General features: G+C 47.6%; 1 protein-coding gene across 1 annotated transcript in view; it reads right to left on the bottom strand.

The window, feature by feature from the left end:
• Positions 1 to 764: 764 nt before the first annotated feature.
• The window catches only part of P3H2 (prolyl 3-hydroxylase 2), a 388,184-nt gene continuing 361,190 nt past the window's right edge, over positions 765 to 27,758 (bottom strand). Inside the window, exon 15 of the mRNA XM_085635884.1 lies at positions 765 to 2,835. Coding sequence (XP_085492010.1) covers positions 2,749 to 2,835 — 87 coding nt within the window. The 3' untranslated portion in view covers positions 765 to 2,748. The remainder of the gene's footprint in view (positions 2,836 to 27,758) is intronic.

Genomic DNA, 27,758 nt, shown 5'->3' with positions numbered 1-27,758 from the left:
TCTGCCTGGGAGTATTTTTAAGAGTTATTTCTACTTACAAATATTCCCAGAAATACACCTGGAAAGCAGTGCCACGAGTAGGTTTCTAGGCACACTTTTGTGAATGACGTGAACTTCCTAAATGCTTCTATTCCCACCGAGTGGAGTTCTCCATGGCACAGAACTCTGCACACGTGCAATGGCGCTTCCTGTGCAAATGCTTATCTTTTCCTACATCGCAAACAACATTTTTTGCCCCTGGTGAAAGCCCTTTCCCAAAGCACACAGCAAGACCATCTTTGAGGAGTAATCCCCCCCCATTTCCAGGATAGGGTTTGCAGAATTTTAATGCTCGCAAACATACATGCTTGTGTGCTTTCCCACCCTTCCAAGGCACACCACCTTGAAATCCCGCTTCCCAGCACTGAATGGTATTTAATACAGCTGACTTCTTCTTATTTGTAGTGGAGAAATGCTCATTGGTAAATACATTTATGACTGCCAATTATCCCTTTGTTAATTGCTGGCATGCTTAAAAAAAGTGAAATTTCGGTTGTAAACTTACATTTATGAATAAAATGACCTTTGGAATTAGGGCCCCAGGTGTTTTCTGAGGATGTGAGAAAGGAAACTGGGGGATAATGATTCAGTTTGGTAGCACAGCACTCGAGGACATTCCAACCTAATATCATTCAGATCCCATTAATGTTTCAATATTCTTGATGCATTAATGATCAAAGAAATTAAAAGGCATCACACAAAAGATACTCAACTCAACTAAGAGATTATTCAAATCACTTTATGATTTATTCTCATACACCATCTTTATATCTTAAAGAGCTTCATTTCCGTCCAACGTCGGATTCAGTGCAGCTTCATATGACAAACGCATCATTAAACGGCCAACACGTTTCCTGATTTAAGCTCTCTTTCTCAAAACCGAAAAGGTACAACACACAGAAATTAGACCCACTTCTTCCATCCATTGCTACAATTTACTGCTCATGATGATTTCAATTCTCTTATTAGAATCTTTCCCTCTAGTCTGATTTTCTGGAGTATCTCTATTATTAAGAAGAAGTTCTTTAACTATGTTGGTCTCCAATGTTCAGTCAACATTAATCCAATATCCACACTGGGTCCTAAACACGCGAACATTAACCGAATTGGATCAGTTATCAAATTCAGTGGCCTTCAGCGACACCAATAAATAAAACCTACAAAAGCATTTCATCGGTGTTACTTTTTTGCAAACTTTGGTAAAAATATAACATCTTAAACAAGAATGCATATAATCCTAAAGTAAGACAATTTACTATTTACCTAATCATATTGATGAATTATATTCAGAAGGCCAAGGTGCTAGAATAGCAGTTTAATATGATTTCAGTTTTATGTAAAGATAGGCGCTATAGTCGTTCTAGTGGAACCTTTAAAGTATATTATCTTAATTTCATTGCCTGGGGTTATATTTGCGGAACGAGTGAGTAAAAACACCTCTTTCAATCTTTAAAACTTGCTAGGTCAAAGTGCACAACATAATTTATCTTAGTGTGACCAATTGTATATCAACAGTCCCAATAAAGATTGACTACTTTGAGGAGGCAATAGAAGCACATTGAGAACATGCCCTGGCAAGAAATGATATAGAGAATCTTTGAAGATGAACAATTTGTGGTGCAATAGAAATTGCTGCGGTTGAATCTTTCCTGGTTCGGTCTGGAGAATGCTTGTTTAATTCATTTAAATAAACACAACGTTTTCAATTAACTGCCTCCATTTTTTTCTTCCATGCCTTTATTTATATTTACTTGTTCTTTTATGTCTAGAGGGCACATTCACGCAGGGATATCTCTGTCGGAAGTGCCAAAATCAGCAAACCTGCAGTCACAGACATCATTTTACAAACATAGGTGAGTCTTTAAAGCCCTCTGAAGTTGCAGGTGATCTAAAATACTGCTTTCACAATTTGCAATCGAAAAAGGAACATGTTTTGAAAAAACTAGATTCTTAAACTGATCTATTCATATAAAATTCAAATTTAAGTTGGAGAGTTTAAAATCTTAACCCTCTCTTTCTACATCTCTTTTACGCCAAGACTGACCATATAATGATTCCTGCAGCTTTCGGCTATTTGATTTTTTGTGTGTTTGTGAACATACAAGGCCTTTGAATTTCTGTTAGGTGAGATTAAGAGACTTACATTGTTCAATCAATAACTTTTTTGTTAATAATACAAATATTCCAGATAATTGGCAACACAATATAGACTGTGATAAGAGAATTGACATCATTATGAACTTTTGTTGTAATTTCTAAAAATTGATAAATCATTCTTGTACATTTTCATCCTTGTGAAAGCCATTTCTAATTGCTAAATCCATTATTTTCAATAATGTTTTCTTGAGGCTATATTGTTTGCAATGACGTGCATTTTACTGCTCAAAGTGAAAAGATTTTTCTCTAATTTGTACATTGTTTCCAATCTTGCAAAATATTTTTCCCTCCTAGATCGCACGGTTGGACACTCAGCCCTTTGAATGTCTACCCACTTCCAAAGCTCCGCAAGGGATGTTGGTGCGTCACCGCTGAGGTGGGTGAAGTAAGCTTGCGACACGGACATGCAGAATTCTAACAAAAGTTGGAACATCCGAACAACATGTTAACATTTGTTAAATTACACCATTTGCTTTGTATAAAAATAAAACCATTCTAATAATTTTAACAATAATTAATAAATATTCAATAAATCATTTTTTGGGCAATAATTTATAATTCATCCCTTGAGTTGATGTTTACGACACTGTGGGGCTCCAGGTCTAACGTTGCCATTAAGTTGTCAGCTTCGATTCGCTCCTGCAAGAAAATTGAGAGGTTCTCTGTGTTAATCACGTGAAAAAATACAACAGTGTGAACAGTTTTGCATCCGGCACTCAAAAGTGTGTCAGGGAAGAAATATTCCCCCGAATCACCCACACCCTATTCCCACCCCCCGCTGCCTTTAATCGATGATCATAGACATCGATATATATCGATATATATATTGGTTTTGCTTTGATTCTGGACTGACCTCCCTCAATGTAAAGGGGCAGGAGGCAGTGATGTGCATGGAACATACTATTGGAACCACCATGCAAGGAAATGGTTGTAGAAACACCGACGTCCTGAAAGAGGTCACATCTGCCAGAAGGTAGGCAAGGGTAGGCGGATGGTGCCTTCTTTCACTTCCTCTAGAGCATTTATCATTCTGATACCTCATGAGGGGAGTCCCACAAGCAACATCGTGGTGGCAAGTATGGCCGGCCACCGAACTATTAAAACGACATCTACCTCCAACATTCAACGGTGCGGCACAGTTAGTAACTCTTTTACACCACTGGATTTATACGTTCTATCATGTCCTTGTGCTTTCCGGGACAGAGCGCCAAAGTTCATTTTCATTAATCTAATTAATTTATTTTAATTCAAGCGTAGAGGAGCATTATTTTTTTTGCTTAGAATTCTTTCAACGCATTGTTTATCACTGCTTAGCTCTTCTTTTTCTGTGTTGCTGGGGCTTAGCATCAGGAGTGGCTGTACTACATTTCTCTTAGTTCCTATCTACCCTATTCATTTCCTTCAACAGGTCTTGTGTGAGACAGCAAATGCACTGTTGCTTGAGAGATATTTTGTTTACGTACAAGGGTGGGGGGGAGGGGGGGGGGGGGGGTTAGAGGCCGCACATTGCTTACCATTCATTGGTTTCCCTGTCACTGTAATTTGCTTACTTTTCATAAGTTGGCGTGTGCTGCTTTCATTTTGCGATTCTTGTGTTTGCCCTCTCCTGGAGCACGGCCAAAGAACTTCTGTCCTTCCACTGCTCCCTTAATAGGGTGCTACATTTTTCTTTTTTGTCTAAGCACTCAACTAGAGTGTGTGTCTTTTCCATCAGCCTCTGTTTTGTATTCGTCCTACGTGTTGCTTCGGACTCCTACCCCCCTCCATACAAGTAGCTTCGTCCATCGTGTTACTGGGCCACCATCCAGCTTTCCTTGCTATTGCTTGCCCTGTGCCCGTGACCAAGCAGACGATAGGAAATGGTGGCCCTCTAGAGAACATGTCAAAGTCAAGCTCACCTGCATGCCGACCAAGCAGACGATGAGGAATGGTGGCACTCTAGAGAACATCTCAAAGTCAAGCTCACTGCTCACCTGCATGCCGACCAAGCAGACGATGCGGAATGGTGGCTCTCTAGAGAGCATGTCAAAGTCATGCTCACCTGCATGCTGACCAAGCAGACGATGAGGAATGGTGGCTCTCTAGAGAGCATGTCAAAGTCATGCTCACCTGCATGCCGACCAAGCAGACGATGAGGAATGGTGTCTCTCTAGAGAACATCTCAAAGTCAAGCTCACCTGTATGCCGACCAAGCAGACGATAGGAAATGGTGGCCCTCTAGAGAACATCTCAAAGTCAAGCTCACTGCTCACCTGCATGCCGACCAAGCAGACGATGAGGAATGGTGGCTCTCTTGAGAGCATGTCAAAGTCATGCTCACCTGCATGCCGACCAAACAGACGATGAGGAATGGTGGCTCTCTAGAGAGCATATCAAAGTCATGCTCACTGCTCACCTGCATGCCGACCAAGCAGACGATGAGGAATGATGGCTCACTAGAGAACATCTCAAAGTCAAGCTCACCTGCATGCCGACCAAGCAGACGATGAGGAATGGTGGCCCTCTAGAGAGCATGTCAAAGTCATGCTCACCTGCATGCCGACCAAGCAGATGATGAGGAATGGTGGCTCTCTAGAGAGCATCTCAAAGTCAAGCTCACCTGCATGCCGACCAAGCAGACGATGAGGAATGGTGGCTCTCTAGAGAGCATGTCAAAATCAAGCTCACTGCTCACCTGCATGCCGACCAAGCAGACAATGGGAACTGATGGCTTCCCGACACTTTATCCAGAGAAGTCTTGCAAACTCACTTATAGCAGATCTGCACTGTTGGTTCTTTAGCGTGCCTTTTGCACGGAGAGAAGGCGATACCTTCACACCTCAAGCATCTCTAATAGGTGAACCTATCCCTTCTTATCTCTGTACGTACTTTGCCATCATCAATCTCTCAAAATCCACACATTAATCAAACATACATTTGAGATCTTTGCAGACTTGGTTTGAGAAGTTGTCAAGCCTTGACAAGGAAGCTGCAGTCCCCCTTTCTAATAAGACACCCTGTGTCTTTGAATATCCTGCATTTGAGAAGGGTGTACAATAAGTAAACAAGCCATTTACAGCACCTAAATTCACCTCAATTTTGTGCTTTCCAAATCTCTCCAGAAATTCTCACTGTCAATGTCTCTATCACCCCCACTCTGTCCAACAGGTGCTGCCTTCTTCAAGTTTATGGTCCATACTAGCTATAGTTAGCCCTCCTTGCCAGTGGCGGCTGGTGGATTTGGGAAGGGGTGAGGCCCTCCGAGCCCAAAAGCACTCTCCAGCACCCAGCCTCTGGCCTTGCCAACCCCTTCACAGGCTTTCAAATTACACACACACACACGCACACATACATACATTTAAGCACACACTTGGGCATACAAGCAAACATACATACACACACAGTTGCAGGCATGCACATAAAGGCAGTCACCTGACATACGGTAAACAACGTTTACCACAAAACCTTTTCCCCGCAGAGAATCACAACGCGGTCGTTACAACGACCGCATTGTGATTCCGCATAGACTGGAGTTGGAATAGTAAATTATACTATTACAACATCCAGCGCCCCCCCTCCGCAAGTCGTTGTTCCGACTTGTGGAGTAATGGTATGCGGAATCACAACGCGGTCGTTGTAACGACCACGTTGTGATTCCCTGCAGGTAAAAAGACGGCTGGATGGAGTCATAGATTCATAACATACACATGCACTCCCCAGCACACAGAAAAACACACACTCAGGCTGCTAAACACAGAAACGTCCCTGGGGCAGGCCCACGATTTCCTACTATCCCTTCCATCTGCAGCATACCAGATGCAAGCCCACGAGCTTCCACCCTATCAGAAGCTGGAATAGGGTTGAAAGTACCGAGATGGATGTTTTTTCTCTATTGCAGCTTCTGCAAGGGAAAGGTGTGTGTCATTGACTAGCCCTGGAGCTCTGTAATCTGACATGCTGCACTGCATGACGTTAGTGCAGCATCTCAGATATCTACTGTGTCTGTGTGAGGCTGGGTTGTACCAGCCCCCGCCTGATGAATACGCAGTACAGCAAGTGGAGCCCTCTTCTGTTGGTGAGGTAATATCACAGCTTTTATGTGCAAATAAACAATCTGCACCATTGTTTGTATGTCGAAGCTGTAACACGTCGAGCAATTGTGGTAAAACGAGGCAGTGAGTCAATGCCATGGCGCCCCCTAGGGGTAGCCGCCACTGCTCCATGCGTACTTCAGGCGCCATATTATTTTGTAAGACAATTTTAACATTGGGATTGTGACTGGTGATCTCCATGAAGTCTCCAACCTCGACCAAAAACATGGGTCCTACCTACGAGTCAGACCATGCGCTGGGTTATTGACCACCATCCGCTCAGTCTGAGCTCATCCTCTTATCTCCCTGCCTTAGACAGTCACTTCCCCCAAATTAACAACTGGCATTTGGACCCCACTCTAATGCCTCTTGCCTTGCAGGCCTCAAGTAAATGAAACTAAAGTCTCTTTTCTGTCATCAAGCCATCAATAGCTCAGGTCTATATTATACCACATGACAAGACCTCAGTCTCACCTGATTTGAACCTATGTTTCAAAATGTATCTGACCTTTGGAGTTCTGGTACACAGCAGAACTCACAACTTAAAAAAGAAAACTTGCAAACTTTTGGAATAGCTCTGGTGAAATAATTCCCATGATACTTCCAAAACCTTCTATTACGATTCACTGAAAACGTACAAATCTGCCATTAAAAATCTTCCCTACCCTCCTTCTCATCATCCTCTCTCTTTTCTTTCTATCATGCTTCACATGAGAAGTATATCCAAGGCTGACCACTGAGCATTTTCTGCCAATCATTGAGAATAAATAAATGTCTCACCCAGTTTCTCTCATTTCGCACTATTCCTCCAACTAGCTCACCGCCTGAGCTATACAAGTAATTTTGCTGATGTCGATTCACCAGTGATAAACGGAACACACTTTACCATCTTTCCTTCTCGATGTTTCCTTTTATTTATTTACAGACCTAAACCTTGAATGCCCACACCACTCATCGCCAGACCTTAACCCTGAATGCTCAAAGTCCTATGCACAGGGATTGAAAATTGTTATTGACGTTGCATCGTGTAACTAGCTCTGGTGACGTTCCAGCCTCTCAAACCTTATGTGCCTACCTTGGTTTTAATTCAATAAGTCTGAGAATATCAGGCTTCACTTTGCTCAAAACCACTGGTAGAGCTGCAGAACTTGGAGATGCAAGTTCAAATCTGTCTCCTTATTTTGACTCCTCTCTTTTATCCTCAGCTTTCACCCTCACCAAACCTGAATCTGTTACACCAGGCCCCTCCTTGGATCCACATTCTATGGCCACCATAAGAGGTGCCCCTCCTTGGACCCATATTCTATAGCCACCATAAGAGGTGCCCCTCCTTGGATCCACATTCTATGGCCACCATAAGAGGTGTCCCTCCTTGGACCCATATTCTGTGGCCACCATAAGAGGTGCCCCTCCTTGGACCCATATTCTATGGCCACCATAAGAGGTGTCCCTCCTTGGACCAACATTCTATGGCCACCATAAGAGGTGCCCCTCCTTGGACCCATATTCTATGGCCACCATAAGAGGTGCCCCTCCTTGGACCCATATTCTATAGCCACCATAAGAGGTGCCCCTCCTTGGACCCACATTCTATGGCCACCATAAGAGGTGTCCCTCCTTGGACCCACATTCTATGGTCACCATAAGAGGTGCCCCTCCTTGGACCCATATTCTATGGCCACCATAAGAGGTGCCCCTCCTTGGACCCATATTCTATGGCCACCATAAGAGGTGTCCCTCCTTGGATCCACATTCTATGGCCACCATAAGAGGTGCCCCTCCTTGGATCCATATTCTATGGCCACCATAAGAGGTGTCCCTAATTCAATTGTTTTGGTCCCCTCCAATATCAGCAAGGCTTTATAAGCCGCCTCCATGGTTTCTTCTGTCTGGAAACACGATTTGTTCAACCCTCTCTAAAAAGGCTAAATACCGACCCCTCCAACTACAGCAGCGATCATCCTACTTCTTTACTGTCTTTCTCTGCCAAAATCATCAAGTACCCAAACAACCAGAACTCTCCTGGACCAGCATTACATCCTCGATTCTGCCAAAGTGGGCCTCTGTTCCACCCACAGCACGGTGCTTGTGGTGGGCCTCAACAACTCTTTTATCGGTCTGGACAAGGAACAGCCACAGATATTCTATGCGATGTTTCCGTCACCTTAGAAACCGTCTCGCCCAGACTTGCTGACCCGGATAGCCAGTATTGGGTAAGAGCCTGAGCCTTTGCATGCGTGGCCTCCTTTTTCCAAGACCGTTGCCAACTTGTGGCGGTCCACCTTCATAGCTCAACCGGTAGATCACTTGCTTGCACTGTCTCGCATGGCTCGTCTCTTAGTCACTTTGTTTAATATCTATTTCACTGTCCTGGCAAAACACATTCACTTTGGTATTGCAGAGCTGATGACACCCAACTTATAACCTGGATAGCAAACCAAACTACCTTTCAAGAACATTTTGTCTCCATAATTAGTCACATACGGTCTAGTTTTCTGAAACTCCATTCATGTATTTTGTTATTGGCAGGCTAAACCCTCCTTGGTCAGGAGTAGAGGTCACCCCAAATAGGTGCTACTCCTAAACCAGTGGAGGATGGACTCAAACGTAGAATTATTTTCAACAACGCCTTTGATTTTAAAGTGGCAGATAAACAAATTGTCAGCTACTTACTTCTACCTCATGACTGTACTAAAAACACTTATTTTTTCTTTCTATTGAATGCAGGAAGCAAGTCGGCTCTCCTAACAGTTATTTATTGTTGCTTTAATTATTTCTACTCTGCCATTTTGGATGTGCCCAGTTAGCATCTGAACTGTAGAGCTTTCGAAATGCAGCTACGAGTCCAGTACTCGCCATCCAAGTCCCGTTCCACATGTCCTCTATTCTGGCCAAGCTCCACTGGTTCCCTGCACTCAAAAGAAGTCAATTTAAATGCATGCAGACATGGTAATGGGTCATTTACAAGTCCCTCAGTTCTTCAGACCCACTGTTGGAAATACAGTTCTTTCCTTAACCTCCACGCCTGTTCGGCCCTTTTCTTTTTCTTTTCAAAAGGTAGGTAAACCCCCGGTGGAAGCAGAGTCTTTTCCTACTTAACTACTTCCCTTGCTCTGAGGGCCTCAAAAGATCACCAATTGTTCCACAAATGCCTAAAACCATATTTTTGTCCTACTTTTAGCCCTACAGTGCTCTGTGCTCTTTTTTTACTATTTTGATCTGTAGCGACGGCGACCTCTCAGGGTACCATTAGAGATATATAAGAAACATTTACTTACTGTTAAAGATATTTTTGGGGCATAAATAATATTCCTGCAGGTTTCTCCCTTATGAATATCCTTCCAGGCACTAGGCAGGTCCAGAAACATTTCCCAATAATAGCTTTCTAGCTGCTAGATAGTGCCATATGCATTCAGCAGTGACTGCCAACCATATGCGACAATACAGAGTACATTAGACGCCAACCTCTGCACTGGTGTCAACTCCTGAATGTTTTTTGCGCCCCTTTGAGATGCACAGAGAAGAAATGAGAAAGCATCAATGACAATAGAAGTAGATAACGTGTTTGCATACCTTGGGCTCTTATTAATAAACATGGCATAAATTCACCAGGAAAGGAGGGAGGGTGGAGAGAAATCTACAAGTTATTAACCAGAAATAATATGACTAAAGGTAATGCTTTCTTCTGATGGATGCATCTTTCTGCAAATTCCTCTCCCTATCAAGGTGTGCCAGAGCAATGTGTGTCTGACCAGTGGGAGTGAGTGGAGCAGATTAACAAAGTGCGTTCTGCAACACAGCCCTGGCAACGTACCCATCAAGGTGCCTGGGCTGTGTGGGACTAATGATGGCAAAAGTATGTAGGAATGGTCAGGAGGCCGCCTGGAAGAAGTCATCCAAAAGACACCCATAGTGGAAGTTGTGAAGGAAGTTGTCGCCTTAGTGGAAAGGGCACAAAGGGCCTCCTAGAGGATGAGGCTTTGTAGATGTTGATACAAAACATGTCCCAACGCTGACCATCCACTCTGTCTTGTCTCGTACAGATGAATTCATAGGACACAGCACTTCTGGGATCCAGTCTATGCAGCCGCTCCTCAGGATGAAGAGAAGGGTGGAAGGATAAAGATAATGGCTGCCCCTGTGAAGAACAGAGAGGTAGGAAGAACCAGCCAAAATGTGAAAGGTGGACAACCTGACCAAACGGCCTGTAGTTATATCTACTAACAGCACAGTCTTCAGAGTAAGAGGGTTAACCTGGCAGCTGTGCATCGGCTTGAATGGGGATGCAATATGAAACATAGACACAAAGGCCTGGGCGTAGTTCGCGGAGTTTTGCTACGCGAAACTCTGCGAAGTTACAAAAAAAAAACCCTCGAAGTTCCACGAGTGGCGGAGTGCAGTGTGAACTGCAGTTTGTGCTGGTATTCCAGCCACTCGGGTAGAAATTCTACCCAAGCGGCAGCTCGCGCTCGCAAACTTACCGTTCGCGATCGCGAGTGGGGAAAAAACTCTGCTGCACATCGCGAAGCGGAGTTTTCTGCACTCCACGGCGTGCGAAGTGCAGAAAACTCCGCGAACGGAGCGAAGTTCACCGCCCAGGCCTCAAATCCCTGAAATATGCACAGGACGGGAGGAAACAAGGAAACTAAACCTTTTACAAAATGAGCCACTAAAAGCATGCGAAGCAAGGATGTCTGGTCCAGCGCACACACAAGGTGAACAGGAAGGTCAAATACCCTTTACCTGGCACAACTGTGCACCAGTGCTGGAGGCAAATCACCTCCCAAGACAGGGTCCGCAGCCTCACACTGCCCTGTCCGTTGATTTGATGGATGATAGATATGACATCTGTCAGAATCTAAATGGAACTCCCTGAGATGGAAGGGACATTCATGGCAGGATGAATCACCGGCAGCTCCAGCATGCTTATGTGCAGAAGCAGCTCCAAATGTCGCTCGCTCGTTCGTCGTGTTACCCAGAAGAGCACCCCAGCTCAGCGAGGCGGCATCTGTGGCCACGGTAGCCTAGCCTGAGCCAGGGTGAAAGGACAACCCACCAAAAGGTTGGAACGGTCAATCTGACCATGCTTATCTGGAAGATGGATGTTGCAGCCGGAGTGCCCAGGCATCACTGTTGAGCTCTTGTCACTCTCCGGCGTGAGGCACCAACAGAATGCACTAGGCCATGAGACTAAGTAGACATAAGATGTGCAGAACTGAGATCCATTAACATTGGATCATCCCCTGAATATCTGCGATCCTCTGAGGAGGGGGAAAAGCCTTCTTGCGGACCGTGTACAGCACCGTTTCGATGATGGCTAGCCTCTGTGTTGCAGTTTGGTGAGAGTTTAAGGTGTTGATAGTAAATCCCAGGACATGGAGGTGTGTCACCTTACACAGAAGGTGTTGTTTGACTAGTACCGGACCCTCTGCCTCCACCAGTCACTTGGAAATTCATGGGCGCCCCAGAGACTAAGGGACACAAGCCAATTACCTCCACATTGAGGGTCAGCACGACCTGGCTAGGACAACATCTAGAAACGTTTGCTGCCAAATGAACAGATGCAGCAGGAGAAGGTCGTGGATGATTCTTAGACCTCCATCCTTCTTTGGAACCAAGAAGTAAAGGGAGTAGAACTCTGTGTGCCTTTCTGGTAGATGCCCCAAGGGACCCTTTAGGCAGCAGCGCAAGAAAATCTACCTCTAAAACCAAAGCAAGTGCTGGAAAGCATGTCCTGGTGATGAAAGAAGGGCTTTGGATGAAGGGATACAAAGGGCAGGGCATAGCGCTTGTGATTTAGCTGGATGACCCCATGATCCACTGTGGTCGCCTCCCAATAGTCGGGGAAATAGGAGACCATCCCACCACTGGAAGATGCTGGTGCAAGGGGGTGCATCTGAGAGATTCTGCGGCAGTAGAGGACAGTAGGAACTGAATCTGCTGCTTCTTCCCGTGATAGCGTCCAATTGATCAACTCCTGCCCTGAAAGGCGCTGTACATTTGTTATGGTGCCAGGACCAGTTGAGAAGATTGTCTCTGCCGGGATTGCATATGTCTGGAATAGCCTGAAGTTTCATGTACGGTTGATGTAACTGTCTGAGAGGGTTGCCAGGCCCTACAAGCTAGGTGTGGTGCTCCTGTTCTTAAAGAATTTCAGGGAGGAGTCAGCCTTCTTGCTGAACAGCCGCTTGTTCAGCATGGGAGGTGCATATCCAGGAGTGTTGTCAAGCCATCTCCCGAGCCACCAGTAGAACGCATCCATACATGATAGCCATGTCCATGGACTCAGCCAGGGTGTCTTCAGCATCTGTTTGGAGGCATCCAAATCTTTTTATTGTGGTCAGGCAGAAGGGTGACTTAAATTTGGCCTGTTCCCACAGGGCTTGGACATAAGGCCAGGAGACAATTAGTGTTCACTGTTTGGAGGGGGAGACTGGCAGAGGCACACACTTTAGGGCCTTTAAATCCAGTTTCTCTACTTGCCAGAGCATTGGGAAACAGACTTGAGTTCAGTTGTGAGGAAGAAGCTCGGACCACCAGACTTTCTGGTGAAGGAATCTACAACAGGTATTGTGGGTCTGTGTCGGAGGACAGTTTGTCGGTGGACTGGTAGGCCCGAAAAATGTTTTTACCAAGCAGGAATGACAGGTTTCAGAAGAGTATCACTGAAGGGGAGTAAAGGCTCAAAAACTGACGCAGATTCTTGTAATAATTCCAGCGAAATGTTGGATTTTGCCGTTGCGATTAGTGCAGAGACGTCTTTGGAGGAAGCATAAGAGGGGTGAGGGATGCTCACTTCTGGGGAGGTACCAAGGACACATGCATTCTGTAAATTCAGGCAGGAGTCATCAACAACATTGGGGGAGGGAAGCCCTCAACAATACTGGGGGAAGGAGGTTGTCATATTCTGGGTCTCAACTGTCTGTGCATGTATAATCATTGTTCTCATAGTCAAACCCAAATAGTTTTGCCACCTGGGCATTTGGGCCCTAGGAAGAGGCTGTTCCAAAGGCTCAGCATTTAAACATGATTTAATCTTAATGTTAGCCACTCAAATGATTTCCTCTAACCTGAAAGGCGCACCGTAGACAGTTCTGAGATCAGGATCGGTCTTCGCTTTGAAGATGGTGCTGACACAACAGATAAGAGCACCAAGTGAGGCTTCAGCATCTTCTTGGATGCTGGAGCCCGTGGAGGTGTGGAAGCAGGAGGCAGTATGTATCACCGCTGCGGTCCCAAAGCCTGCAGGATCGGGCTATCCCATGAGTAGAGGTCCAGAGGCTATGAGGGGTCATAAACAAGTCATCCAATGAAAATGAAATGAAAATCCGGTGTCATCTTTTCCAATGTGGAAATGTAGCTAATGCCCAGGAACAGTCTGGAGTCGGGGAACAGTATCGAGACTCCGAATGGTCCCGGGAACTTGACCATTGGTTCAGTTCCCTGTGGGTCTTGACTTAAAATAGCTTGGTCTCCCGCTCCCAGATGGCCTTTGGGTGCATCCATGGACTGGAGTAGCTGGCTGTAGGAAAGCGCCCTTTTCGACATGGTCACCCCTACTTTTTGCTTGGTATTTGATGTGATTTCGACTGGAAGTGCACTGGGTTCCTGCTAACAAGGTCTCCAGCGCCAGCTCACGTCCCAAAAACTGTGCAATTGCTTATCCAATTGGCATTACCTTTAGTACCCTCTAAATGTCCCTAGTAAAGGGTACCGCTGGTACCTAGGGCCTAAGGTACTAAAGACGGTCCCCAAAGGCTGCATCACGAATTGACCATCCTAAGGGACCCCTCACCAAACTCATGCAAACTGCTACTGCAGGCTGCGTGTCTTGGTGCAGACACAACTGAAAACACAACATGGCACACTGCCTGTGTGGCAGGCCTGCTCACAAAGCATGAGGTATAAATAAGTCACCCCTACAGCAGGCCTTACCGCCCTAAGGCACGGTGAACTATACTTCATGTCAGGGCATAACTGCACAAGAGGATATGCCCAGGGCATGTCAGTTCCATTAGTACCAGTTCACGTGATCAGGGAAGCCATTTTAAAGCATGTGCTGGGCACTGGTGAAAAAGAGTTCCCCAGCTACATGATGGTTTCACTGAAATAGGGATGTTTGATATCAAACATCTCATATTAATAAACCCGCAATTATGACAGTGTCGGATTTAGTACTACATGCACACAGGAGGCATCTTAGAGGTGCCACCTGAAACCTTACCAGCTACTGGTGTGCTGACTGACTGGTTCTTGCCAGCCTGCCACCAGAGACGAGTTTCTGACCCCACCCCCAAGGGCGAGGGCCTTTGCTCTCAGGAGGCCAGAAACCAGGCCTGCTTGGGCAGGGGGAGTTTTCACCTCCAACCACAGGATGACCTTCAGATTAACATTCCACGGCATGGGAGCTTCAAAGCACCTACCGCCTTTGGTATGCGCATCTGCCTTCTCTCAAAGGAGAAGAAGCCGACCCCCTTTGTCCAGAGTCAATAGGCACCTGCACAGGAGGGAAAATTAGCTAGTCACATAAGTGTGCCCACCCTCAGGCTAGTGCCACCACTAAGGTGGGCTACCTGAAATGGAGGCGACTTCTCAAAGTCAGCCAACTTTGTGATAGAAAAATCAGGAATTCTGGGACAGGATTATAACCACCTCCCCCAGGAAGTGGTCATATAGGGGGCGTGGTGACTCTAAGGATAGGAAGCCCATTGGCTACAATTATACTCCCCTAACGACCCTAAATTCAGTATTTAGAGGAGTCCCTACCAATAGAGAATCAGAATCAGATCCTGTCGTCCAAAAGAAGAAGAAATGCTGAAGAGCTGTGAAAGCAAAAACTGTAGAAGCAACTCACTTGACACCAGCCACACCGGCCTGTTCGCCTACTCTTGACAACTGCGCCAAAGTCGTCTCGCCCTGCAAGCTGCTGAACCCCCAAAGCCTGGGAGTACTGCCAGCACTTCTCCAAAGACACAGGAACACCCATAGCACAGCAGAGCTGTTCCCCTACATCCTGCGTGTACTAGAGACTAACCTGTGAGGCTCCAAGACTGTGAAAACCAGACACCGGAAAGCACCACTGCACTCGAGCCGCCTAGCCCTACCTGAAGTGGGACAACGGTGCCCGCGTGGTTCCCCGACTCTCAAGACTTGAAGCCCATCTTGGGTCTCCCCGATGTGGACTTTCCAACGCTGCCCTAACTTCTGTTTGCGGGCTCCATCTACCCACAACCATTCCCAGTGATGGAAACCTGATGCCTAAGGGCACCTCTGCACCCCATCGCCCATGGAGAAGAGGACCAAAGGTGTACCCCTGTGCCCGAGCATCGTGAGGTCTGACCCCCCCCCCCCCCGCCCTCCCAGTTAGTTCAGCCCGACTGTTCTCCCAGTCCGACATTGCAGCATCAGTTCATGAAGACTGATCCCCATTGACTTACACTGGGCACCTTACCCTTTTTTGCACCACTGCACACGGCCGTCCTTGTACCGCTGGATCTGCAGGTGCTGCCTTGGACCCTGTCCCATACACACCTCGGACGGACGTCAGTCTTATAAGTTGCTGCAAATAACTTGTATGCCAAATTTGTTTTTCCTTCCACAGGATAACATTGCAGCCATTAAAAATGCACTGTCGGCTGTTTAAATGCAAAAGTATTTCTCTTAAAAAACGTACCTACCGGATTGTATGGATTCTGGAGCGCAAACATATATAAAGATACTTGTTGTTTGTATACATTGGTGTGGATCTCCTTATTGAGTCGTGTGCAGCATTTATTGACTGTGTGTGTGTGTGTTTGCAGTTGTCTAACACTCCTCTCTGATAAACCTAAGGCTGCTCGACCACACTACCCCCTAACAGAGCACTATGGGATTCCTTCGGCAAGCCCGGTCCACTCGTGAGGGAATACCCGGACTCTTTGCACATTATATCTTGTTTTGATATACTACATAAAGAGCCGGCTTCCTACACTGGTGCTACGTTTTTTTGTGGCACCTGCTACAGGGTTTAACCACTGAAATCTTAGGAGGAGGTAGGTGATGCTGAGGAATTTCATCAGTTAAACACCAAAAGAGATCAAGACCAGGTTGATGAGTTGCATAAAAACAGGAACTGACGCTAGCGCACCATTTAGTGCGCCAATTTACTGGGGGCCAGATTTATCAAAAAGTCACACAACGCAGCAAGACAACTTGCTGTGCTGCGTGACAGGGAGAGAGCAGTAATGCACTAAATCTACTAAGATAGGACATATTCCCGCTCGTTCCCTGCACTGGCGCACTGAGAGCTGCCCAGTGCCAACGCAGACACCCTTGCGCCATGGGGCTAGGGTTCCTGCCTTACAGACAAGATTGTTTTTGGAAGGGAAACCTTCCTGCACACAAACAATCCTAAGAGGCATTTTCCTCTTTCTATGTGTGCTGCAGAATGCAGAATACGTAGAAAGAGGAAATAACGATGAGAAATGAAAATATTTCTCCTCGTTACGCCTCTGTTGGCAAGGCATATCATTTTGAAGTAATCCCAAGTTCACAACCCTTAGTAAATCTGGGATTGGGTGAAATCCCTGTGAGGATGCACAGAAATGCCAATGCTGCACCCCAGGAATGCCTTACCAATGCACTGGGGAGAGGATGTGGTCTAATGGGTAGAGCAGTCGAACTTGAAGCTGGGGAACCGGGTTTGAGTCTCGGCACGGACGCTCAACATCCTGCAAATCTGCGCAAATCACTTAATCTCCCAGTGCCTAACAAAATGAATGTGTCCATCTGTAACACAACTGGTGCTCATGTAAAGTGCTCCGAATTTGCGTTACCTTGCATTACTCAGGATTTACTATGCTATGCAATGCTATGTAAATCCCACTTAAGCCCTTGTGTTACCCTGCGTGACTCTAGGGCAACATAAGGGCATAAGGGGTTAGTCAATCTGACCATCTGGTGGGCGGAGTCATGGCAGAAGCACGAGAGCTGTTGCAGGGGAAACGTTTCCAAACCAGCCTAGAACTTGGAGGGACATTTATAAGTGGAGCTTCAGCAGGGCTAGTGTCCTTTTCTCGCTGGGCATCACCGTTCTCTTTACGGTGTTGATCTGCGCCCCCAGGAAGATCTTCACTTGTTCTGGTTCCATTGATGATTTCCCCCAGTGTATTGAGAACCCCAGCTTTGTTAGTGTTCTTGTGACACGCCATGCGTGTTCCTCGCATTTTTCGCGTGAACTTGCCTTTATTAGCCAGGTAGGCTGCTACTGCTGCAAGGCATTTGGTGAAAACCCTTGGTCTTTAGACCGAATGCCAAGGTTGTGAATTGGTAGTGATCCTTGTTGATGGTGAACCTTAACAGATTCTTGTGCTGCCTGTTCATTGGGATGTGCAGGTAGGCATCTTTGAGATCCACGGTGGACATGAAGTCTCCGTCTCTTATCTGTGGGAGTAATTCTTGTAGGGATGTCATTTTGAATTTTTGCGTCCTTACGTACTTGTTTAGGAATCGTAGATCCAGGATGGGTCTTAGTGTTTCGTCCACCTTTGGTACCAGGAAGTAGTTTGAGTACACTCCCTTGTTCCTTTCTTTGAATGGTACTGGTTCTATGGCCTCCTTTTGGAGCAGCTGTAGTGCTTCCTCTACGAGTTGCGCTAGCTCTTGTCCTGAGTGTTGCCTTCTCTTTGGTTTTTTGTTTGGAGGTCTCCTTTCCAACTCTATGCAGTATCCGTACTGTATGATGTTGAGTATCCATTTGTCTGTTGTTATTTTTCTCCATTCTTGGAGGAAAAATCTGAGTCTGCCGCCCACCGGTGTTGCATGCTCGTAGGTGTTTGGTTCGTGTAACCCTCTTTTGTTGGTTCCTTTGTGCTCTACCCTTGGAGGGATGCTGTGGGTGAGCACTCTCCTCCGTGCGAAGTCACTTTGAGGCGGGTTGGTCTCCCCCTCTTCTTCTTTGGCCTCGTCCGTTTCCCCTACTGTGAAAGGACTGGCCCCGAGGCTGGTACTGCCAGTTCTGTTTCTGCTGCCCCTGTTGCCCGTGACCCTCTGTAGGAGAGTAGGGTCTGCTATCCTATGGTCACCCCAAATTTTTGCTTTTTGCTTCACTGGTTTTTGACATATTGAGGCTGTGGGCCTGCCAATCAGACCCCCAGCCTGCTGTTCTCTCTACTAAATTAAAACTATGCACCCTAGGTGCATAACCAATTGGAAGTGGATCACCCTGTCAGCCCCTGTACCAGTGTACACTAGGTACCCAGGGCATTGGTGTACCCAAGGCCTGCCAAGGGCTGCAGCATGTATTATGCCACCCCAGGCTTGGCCTAACAATCTGACACAACTGGCTGATCACTCAGCTGGGGTAAGTTGGTGTAATCACCTCTTACTTAGGTGTAGTATACCTATACCTAACCTTAAATGGGACACCTGGTAACCTATAAGTCACTCCTATGGCAGGCCTTAACAATCCTGAAGGCAGAGTGCTTGGTTCCATGTGAGATGGTGCTCTGGCATGAGCTGAGCCTGTCTGCAGTGGTCGGAACAACTTCCTTCTACTGTTTCCAGATATCGTCATACCATATACTCTTAAGTGCATTATGAACCTCGCGGTTAAATGCTATCTTTGGTTTGGCTTTATCAAAACATGTCGAGTAAGGTGTCATACGAATTGGAATACTAACCCCTCGCCAATTCTGGCGACGGGGTTAGCATTCCACCCTTCTAGAGGGACACGACATGTACAGTACCTGAAACCCGGGTAAAATCAGACATAGCCTCAGCTCCACAAAATGGATGCTGCCACCACAGACACAAGTCTGCCCTCCTGCTGCTGGGAGTCCTTCCAGCTTGGGAGGTGTGGACAAAGGGTTTCCTGCCAGGGGAGGTGCATGCACCACCCCAGATAGGATTTTGTGTATTGGTCAGGTAGGGCTTGAAAGAAACCAGACACGCCTGTGGCTCACAAGGAGCCTCGGTGCATATGCCAGTTCAAACCGGTCCTGGGGCACACCAGTCCCGGGCCTGGGGCGAGCTGGACAAAGGATTGGGGGTGTAACCACCCCCCTTCCTGGTCCCACCCATAGGGAGGGACCTAGCAGGTAGTCCGGCCCCTAGAATCCGAATAAAGGTAGGAGCTGTGTCCTAAGACTTCAGACATCCTGGAATCAACTTAAAACTAAGAAGAAGACGGGAACTTCGACGCTCTGCTGCACAGAGGACTGAAGCCAATCTCCCCTGTGGTCAGGGAGTGACCACCTTGCTAACGCAAGCACCATCCAGCGAATCAACGTCTGCTTTGCCGCCGCCTCCCGCCGGAGCCCGAGCCCAGAGACTGACAAGACCTGGACCTCCAGACCTCTCACCGCCCGATCCACAGTCCCTGCAAAGAGGAGACCCGTGGAGGCACCGAGACACGTGGAGCCAGCCATCTTGAAACGACTACGACAAGCTGACCAGTGCAACCACCGAGGCTCCCTCCAAGTTGTGCTTTGGGTCCTGAGAAGCCCAACCCTCGAGCAGCATCTGCACCAAAGGTGAGCCCTCCAGCATCTCCACGATCTGCGTGGGGCCCTTCTGCATTTTGCCACTCGACGCGCCTAACCGGTTGCTGGCCCGCTGGCTAGTGGCCATCTTGGCGACGAAATCTACGACAAACACCGCTGGTCTGGTTGCTCCAGACTGGCCCTTGCTCCCCTCCAAAGGAGCAGTTCCTCTGACCTTGCTGGTCAGAACCATCAGCTTAAACTCCTTGCCTACAACAATTGCTTTTGCCAAGGCTTGTTTGCTTCGATCAAGTCGCCGACACCGCCGACAGCGAGAGCCTGCGTGGGACAGCTCGTGACTCGACTCCTGGACGTCGTCGACCTTCAGGGACCACGTGGCTGCAGAGACAAGCTACACCTTCCTTCCTGTTTGCACCCGACATCGCCTGGTACCCACCTGGTGCCACGCTGGTCACTGGCTAGTGACTGTGAACACTGTCCCCTCTGCTTTCAGGTCTTCAACATCTCCGATCCACTCTTGGATCCACTGCATCTCTCCCGGACCGACCGCCTGCAGCATCTTTGTCTACAGGCCCCACGGAACAGATAGAAGAAACCCGACGCACTTCGAGGCCTATGCACCCGCTTCCGGTGGGTGAGGTAAAGCTGGCACACCTGTGCCCAAGTGTAGTATTACATCTCTAGTGCCTGTGTTCCAAATCTTAAGTTCCTAGGTCATCCGGAAGATTCCTTTTGCAGTAACTTTGTACTTTTTACGCACCCATTGAAACCTATGGGAGCACGCGTGTGACTATTTGCTCTGCACACGCCACCCGTGGACCTCCTGGTCACTAACTGACGTTAGCTCCTTGTAGGCCCAGCGATTCTAGAGGCCCTAGGCCTTTTCCCTTTTCTGTTCGTGGTACTTATACCACTATTTTAGTATATGGTTTGAGTGGCCACCAGGGCCTATCCATATAAAGTGCAACTTCTGTGTATTCTACTGTAATCTTGTTTGACGATTTGTGCTCCTGTGCTCATAAAGAGACTAGGGGTTACTTTGATAAATAAATACATATATATTTTGAATATATATCTGTGTGGTGTCCTTTCATTGGTATAAAAGGGGGTTACTATTGGTAAAACAGCTCGCTTAACACGCTTCACGAGTTTAGCCTCAAAGACTGCTTAGCCTACGCTACCACTAGGGCAGCTAGTCCGAAAAGGTTGACTTACAACCACACCATAAGAGTTGCTTGGCATGGTACAAGGTGGTCACTAGAACTAGTGAACAGCATATACCAGGCCAACTTCTCACATTGGTGAGCAGCGGTTGGATTTGAGCTTGCTGTGTTTTACCATTGTAATCTCTTGGTTACCAATTGAAAGATCACATAGGTACCTGTAGGTACATATAAAACAAGATTAGATATACATAAGTTCTACTGAACTTAGTTGTTGTAGAGCAAAGGGAGTAGCACACCCTGACTACAACTACTAGATAGGTTTAGTAGGTAAACCCAAGTGTAGGTAGATTGCAACACATCCACCCACACTTAAGAGCAATGGCCGGGGCAGAGGGGTCCACTGTACCCATCTCTGTTGAGAGTGACCCCCAGAGGGCACCATCCAGCTTTGCTACCCTTAATCAGAATGAGCTCAGGCATTTGGCAACTCTTAGAGGCCTTAAACAGCCCAAGAACCCAAACTCTGCTGAGCTCAGAGAGCTCTTACAGAATGATGAGAATCAGAGAGCACTCAAGAAAGCTTCCCAGTTAGCCCCCTTAGGGTCAGGAACAGGAGGCCCCCCTTCTGAAGATGCCACTGAAGTACCCCTTCCCAATAGTCACCCCTTAGATGGGATGCCTACCACAGAGGATGAGAGTGAAAAGGATACTGACAGTAGTGAGGATGAAGGGAGAACTAGCCCAGTGCCAAGTATTATACTTGGCCCAGCTAAACCAAGGCTATTGGGGACTGACAGTGGGTTCAACCCACTGGATCTCCCCAGTGGACTTAACACAGGGCTTGGAAGGCAAAGGAATCGCTCAGGTGACTCCAATGCTTCCCATGGCTCTAGAGGCTCTCAAGGTCACTCCAGGAGAAGGATGACCACCCCTCAGAGGAGGGAACATGAGGCCAAGATGCAAGAGGCTCAGCTGAGGATCAGGAAGCAGGAGCTAGAAGTAGCCCTGATGGAAGAGAAACTTAGCAAGGCTAGACAGCATAGAGAGAGTGGGTCTATACCCACTGGTGGCAGCATTGTCCCTAAGGACAAAGATAGGGTTTTCGATAATAGAAACCTGTCTAAGGTTGTGCCCCCCTACAAAAGTGGGGATGACATCCACAAGTGGATAACTGCTCTTGAGAGAGCCTGCAAAGTACAGCAGGTTCCTGAAGACCAGTGGGCAGCAATCCTCTGGCTCTCCTTTGAAGGAAGAGGCAGAGACAGACTCCTCACTGTTAGAGAAGAGGATGTCAGAAACTACAGAGTCCTGAAGAGTGTTCTAGTTGATGGGTTAGGCTTAACCACTGAGCAGTACAGGTTAATGTTCAGAGACACCCAAAAGACACAGACTCAGGACTGGTCTGAATACATTGAATGTGCCACTAAGGCTTTGGAGGGTTGGTTGCTGGGAAGTAAGGTATCTGATTTTACAGGATTGTATAATTTGATGATGAGAGAACAGATTTTAAATAACTGTCAAAACCAGCAACTGCATCAACACTTGGTTGACTCTGATCTGACCTCTCCCCAAGAATTGGGAAAGAAGGCAGACAAATGGGTCAGAACCAGGGTTAAGCAAAAGAACCAGAACCAGGGCCAAGGGGGTGATCAGAAGAAAACAGACCAAAAGGGTGGAGATCAGAAACCTAAAGACCAGAAGTCTTCAACAGGGCCCCAAACTACTACTAAGGAGGGTGGGTCCCAACAGTCCAAAAAGAAGAAAGAAGGTCAAAAGAAACCCTGGTGCAATCATTGTAAAAATACAACTCACTGGACTAGTGATTGCAAAAAGGGTGGAGCCCCCAACACTGTTGCCCCTAAGGCACCTGCTCCCAGTACTACTGTTAGCAGTGTTGGTCCCCAGACAAAGGGTGTAGTGGGAATCACTATGGGAACTGAAGGAGATTCTGACTTAGACAGAACCCTGACACAGGCAGTCTTGATCTGTGATGGGGACATTGATTTGTCCCTGACTGTGAGCCCCAGTAACCTGGGCAAGTACAGACAGACTCCTTTAATTAATGACAAAGTGGCTCAAGCCTACAGGGACACATGTGCCAGTGTCACTATGGTGACACCAGGCTTTGTGGATCCTGGACAGTACATACCAGGTGAGAACTACCTGGTGACCAATGCCAGCAATGCCACTACTTCACATAGTGTGGCAGTTGTTAACTTCTCATGGGGAGGGGTAACTGGCCTCAAAAGGGTTGTGGTTAGTGCAGACCTCCCAGTAGAATGTTTGTTGGGCAATGACCTAGAGAGTTCTCTATGGTCAGAAGTGGAGTACAGGACTCATGCAGAGATGTTAGGTATATCATCACATGTCCTTGCTGTGACCAGGTCACAGGCCAAAAAGTGCCTCACTGAACCACAGGTCTTGGATCCTGGAACAATGGACCAAGCACCTACCAAGAAGAAGAACAGGAGGGTCAAGGCTGTGCCTTCCCCCCTGCCTCAGAGTGATGATCAGTCTTCCCAGGAAGCTGATCTAGAGAACCCTGAAGGAACTGTCCCTGAAGAGCTTGAACCTGATCAGGTTGAGTTTCTGGGGACAGGGGGACCTTCAAGGGCTGACTTGAGGCAGGCTCAGTTATCCTGTCCCTCTCTTGAACCCCTCAGACAGCTGGCTGCTGCTGAGGCTGCTGGGAATGCTCAAGGTACCCATAAAGTGTATTGGGATGAAGGGCTCCTTTATTCAGAGGCTAGAGACCCCAAGCCTGGTGCAACCAGGAGGTTGGTTATACCTCTGCAATTTAGGGGCTTCCTCCTTACCTTGGCCCATGATATTCCTTTAGCAGGACACCTAGGCCAGAACAAGACCTGGGACAGACTTGTCCCTCACTTTCACTGGCCTCATATGAATGAAGATACAAAGGAGTTTTGTCGCTCCTGTGTTACCTGCCAAGCCAGTGGCAAATCAGGTGGCACAACAAAGGCCCCCCTGATACCACTACCTGTGGTGGGGGTTCCCTTTGAAAGAGTGGGAATAGACATAGTGGGTCCCATGGATCCTCCCACTGCATCTGGGCACAGATTTATACTGGTGGTAGTGGATCATGCCACCAGGTATCCAGAGGCAATTCCCCTTAGGACCACTACAGCACCTGTTGTGGCCAGGGCCCTGCTGGGAGTATTCTCCAGAGTGGGGTTTCCTAAGGAGGTAGTATCTGACAGAGGTACCAACTTTATGTCAGGATACTTGACAGCTATGTGGAAGGAATGTGGTGTCAACTACAAGTTCACCACCCCTTATCACCCACAATGCAATGGGCTTGTTGAGAGATTCAACAAGACCCTAAAGGGTATGATCAAAGGATTACCTGAAAAGCTCAGGCGAAGATGGGATATCCTTCTACCCTGCCTTCTGTTTGCTTACAGAGAGGTCCCACAAAAAGGAGTTGGCTACAGCCCCTTTGAATTGTTGTTTGGGCACCCTGTGAGAGGCCCACTGTGTTTGGTGAAGGAAGGATGGGAGTTACCTCTCAAAAAGCCTAAGCTAGACATAGTGGACTATGTACTTGGTCTCCGCTCCAGGATGGCTGAGTATATGGAGAAGGCATCTAAAAACCTTGAGGCAAGCCAGGCCTTACAGAAAGCTTGGCATGACCAAAAGGCTGTCTTGGTTGAGTATCAGCCAGGACAGAAGGTATGGGTGTTGGAGCCAGTGGCCCCAGCAGCACTCCAAGACAAATGGTCTGGACCCCATACAATCCTGGAAAAGAAGGGAGAGGTCACCTACTTGGTGGACCTAGGAACTCCCAGGAGTCCCCACAGGGTACTCCATGTTAACAGGCTTAAAGCATATGTTGACAGGGCAGACATGGGCTTGCTCATGGCTACAGATGAGGGACAGGAGGAAGAGAGTGACCCTCTCCCAGACCTGTTGTCTCAGAACCCTGAAGATGGCTCAGTTGAAGGAGTGACCCTTGGAGGCAACCTCACTGCCCATCAGCAGACTGAATGTAGACAGGTTCTACAATCATTTTCACATATGTTTTCCTTGATACCTAGTCAAACTGACTGGTGTACCCATGTTGTGGACACTGGTGACAGTCTGCCTGTAAAGAACAAACTTTACAGACAACCTGACCACGTCAGGGACTGTATAAAGGCTGAGGTACATAAAATGCTGGAATTAGGTGTCATTGAACCCTCAGAGAGCCCCTGGGCTAGCCCAGTGGTTCTGGTCCCCAAACCTCACACCAAAGATGGCAAGAGAGAGATGAGGTTCTGTGTGGACTACAGAGGACTCAATGCTGTCACCAGGACAGATGCACACCCTATTCCAAGGGCAGATGAGCTCATAGACAAACTAGCTTCTGCAAAGTTTTTGAGCACATTTGACTTGACAGCTGGCTATTGGCAAATCAGATTAGCTGAGGAGTCTAAGGCCAAAACAGCATTCTCAACCCCAGGTGGGCATTATCAGTTTGTGGTGATGCCCTTTGGTCTGAAGAATGCACCTGCCACCTTCCAAAGGCTGGTGAACCAAGTCCTTACTGGGTTGGATGACTTTTGCGCAGCTTATCTTGATGACATTGCTGTCTTTAGTTCCACCTGGGAGGATCACCTGATCCACCTGAAGAAGGCTCTTGAGGCTCTGCAAAGGGCAGGCCTCACTATCAAGGCTACTAAGTGCCAGATAGGGCAGAGTAAGGTTGTGTATTTGGGCCACCTTGTAGGTGGGGGCCAAGTTCAACCACTGGAGAGTAAGATACAGTCCATCAAGGATTGGTCCCCTCCAACCACCCAGACTCAAGTTCGAGCTTTCTTGGGCTTGACTGGGTATTACAGGAAGTTTGTTAAGAACTATGGGTCCATTGTGACTCCTCTTAATGATCTGACATCCAAGAAGATGCCCAAAAAGGTTCAGTGGACAGTAAGCTGTCAAAAGGCATTTGATGACCTGAAGGAGGCCATGTGCTCTGCACCTATCCTGAAAAGTCCTGACTACTCCAAAGAGTTTATTGTCCAAACAGATGCTTCTGAGTTGGGTGTGGGAGCTGTGCTGTCACAACTTAATGTAGATGGTCAAGACCAACCCATTGCTTTTATTAGCAGAAGGTTGACCCCCAGAGAGAAGAATTGGTCAGCTATTGAGAGGGAGGCCTTTGCTGTGGTGTGGGCCCTGAAGAAGCTGAGGCCATACTTGTTTGGCACTCACTTCAAGATTCAGACCGACCATAAGCCCCTCTTGTGGCTAAATCAGATGAAGGGTGAAAACCCCAAACTGCTTAGGTGGTCCATTTCCCTACAGGGGATGGACTTTACAGTGGAGCACCGGCCAGGTACTGACCATGGGAATGCAGATGGTCTCTCCAGGTACTTCCACTTAGGACATGAAGACGAGACTGGTCAAGGCTAGTTTAATGTCCCAGCGTTTGGGGGGGGGTTGTGTAGGAGAGTAGGGTCTGCTATCCTATGGTCACCCCAAATTTTTGCTTTTTGCTTCACTGGTTTTTGACATATTGAGGCTGTGGGCCTGCCAATCAGACCCCCAGCCTGCTGTTCTCTCTACTAAATTAAAACTATGCACCCTAGGTGCATAACCAATTGGAAGTGGATCACCCTGTCAGCCCCTGTACCAGTGTACACTAGGTACCCAGGGCATTGGTGTACCCAAGGCCTGCCAAGGGCTGCAGCATGTATTATGCCACCCCAGGCTTGGCCTAACAATCTGACACAACTGGCTGATCACTCAGCTGGGGTAAGTTGGTGTAATCACCTCTTACTTAGGTGTAGTATACCTATACCTAACCTTAAATGGGACACCTGGTAACCTATAAGTCACTCCTATGGCAGGCCTTAACAATCCTGAAGGCAGAGTGCTTGGTTCCATGTGAGATGGTGCTCTGGCATGAGCTGAGCCTGTCTGCAGTGGTCGGAACAACTTCCTTCTACTGTTTCCAGATATCGTCATACCATATACTCTTAAGTGCATTATGAACCTCGCGGTTAAATGCTATCTTTGGTTTGGCTTTATCAAAACATGTCGAGTAAGGTGTCATACGAATTGGAATACTAACCCCTCGCCAATTCTGGCGACGGGGTTAGCATTCCACCCTTCTAGAGGGACACGACATGTACAGTACCTGAAACCCGGGTAAAATCAGACATAGCCTCAGCTCCACAAAATGGATGCTGCCACCACAGACACAAGTCTGCCCTCCTGCTGCTGGGAGTCCTTCCAGCTTGGGAGGTGTGGACAAAGGGTTTCCTGCCAGGGGAGGTGCATGCACCACCCCAGACAGGATTTTGTGTATTGGTCAGGTAGGGCTTGAAAGAAACCAGACACGCCTGTGGCTCACAAGGAGCCTCGGTGCATATGCCAGTTCAAACCGGTCCTGGGGCACACCAGTCCCGGGCCTGGGGCGAGCTGGACAAAGGATTGGGGGTGTAACCACCCCCCTTCCTGGTCCCACCCATAGGGAGGGACCTAGCAGGTAGTCCGGCCCCTAGAATCCGAATAAAGGTAGGAGCTGTGTCCTAAGACTTCAGACATCCTGGAATCAACTTAAAACTAAGAAGAAGACGGGAACTTCGACGCTCTGCTGCACAGAGGACTGAAGCCAATCTCCCCTGTGGTCAGGGAGTGACCACCTTGCTAACGCAAGCACCATCCAGCGAATCAACGTCTGCTTTGCCGCCGCCTCCCGCCGGAGCCCGAGCCCAGAGACTGACAAGACCTGGACCTCCAGACCTCTCACCGCCCGATCCACAGTCCCTGCAAAGAGGAGACCCGTGGAGGCACCGAGACACGTGGAGCCAGCCATCTTGAAACGACTACGACAAGCTGACCAG

The sequence above is a fragment of the Triturus cristatus genome, chromosome 11 (genome assembly GCF_964204655.1).
Source record: "Triturus cristatus chromosome 11, aTriCri1.1, whole genome shotgun sequence".
Lineage (NCBI taxonomy): Eukaryota > Metazoa > Chordata > Amphibia > Caudata > Salamandridae > Triturus > Triturus cristatus.
Note: the sequence above shows the minus strand (reverse complement) of the source record. Positions and strands in the feature narration are given on the sequence as shown.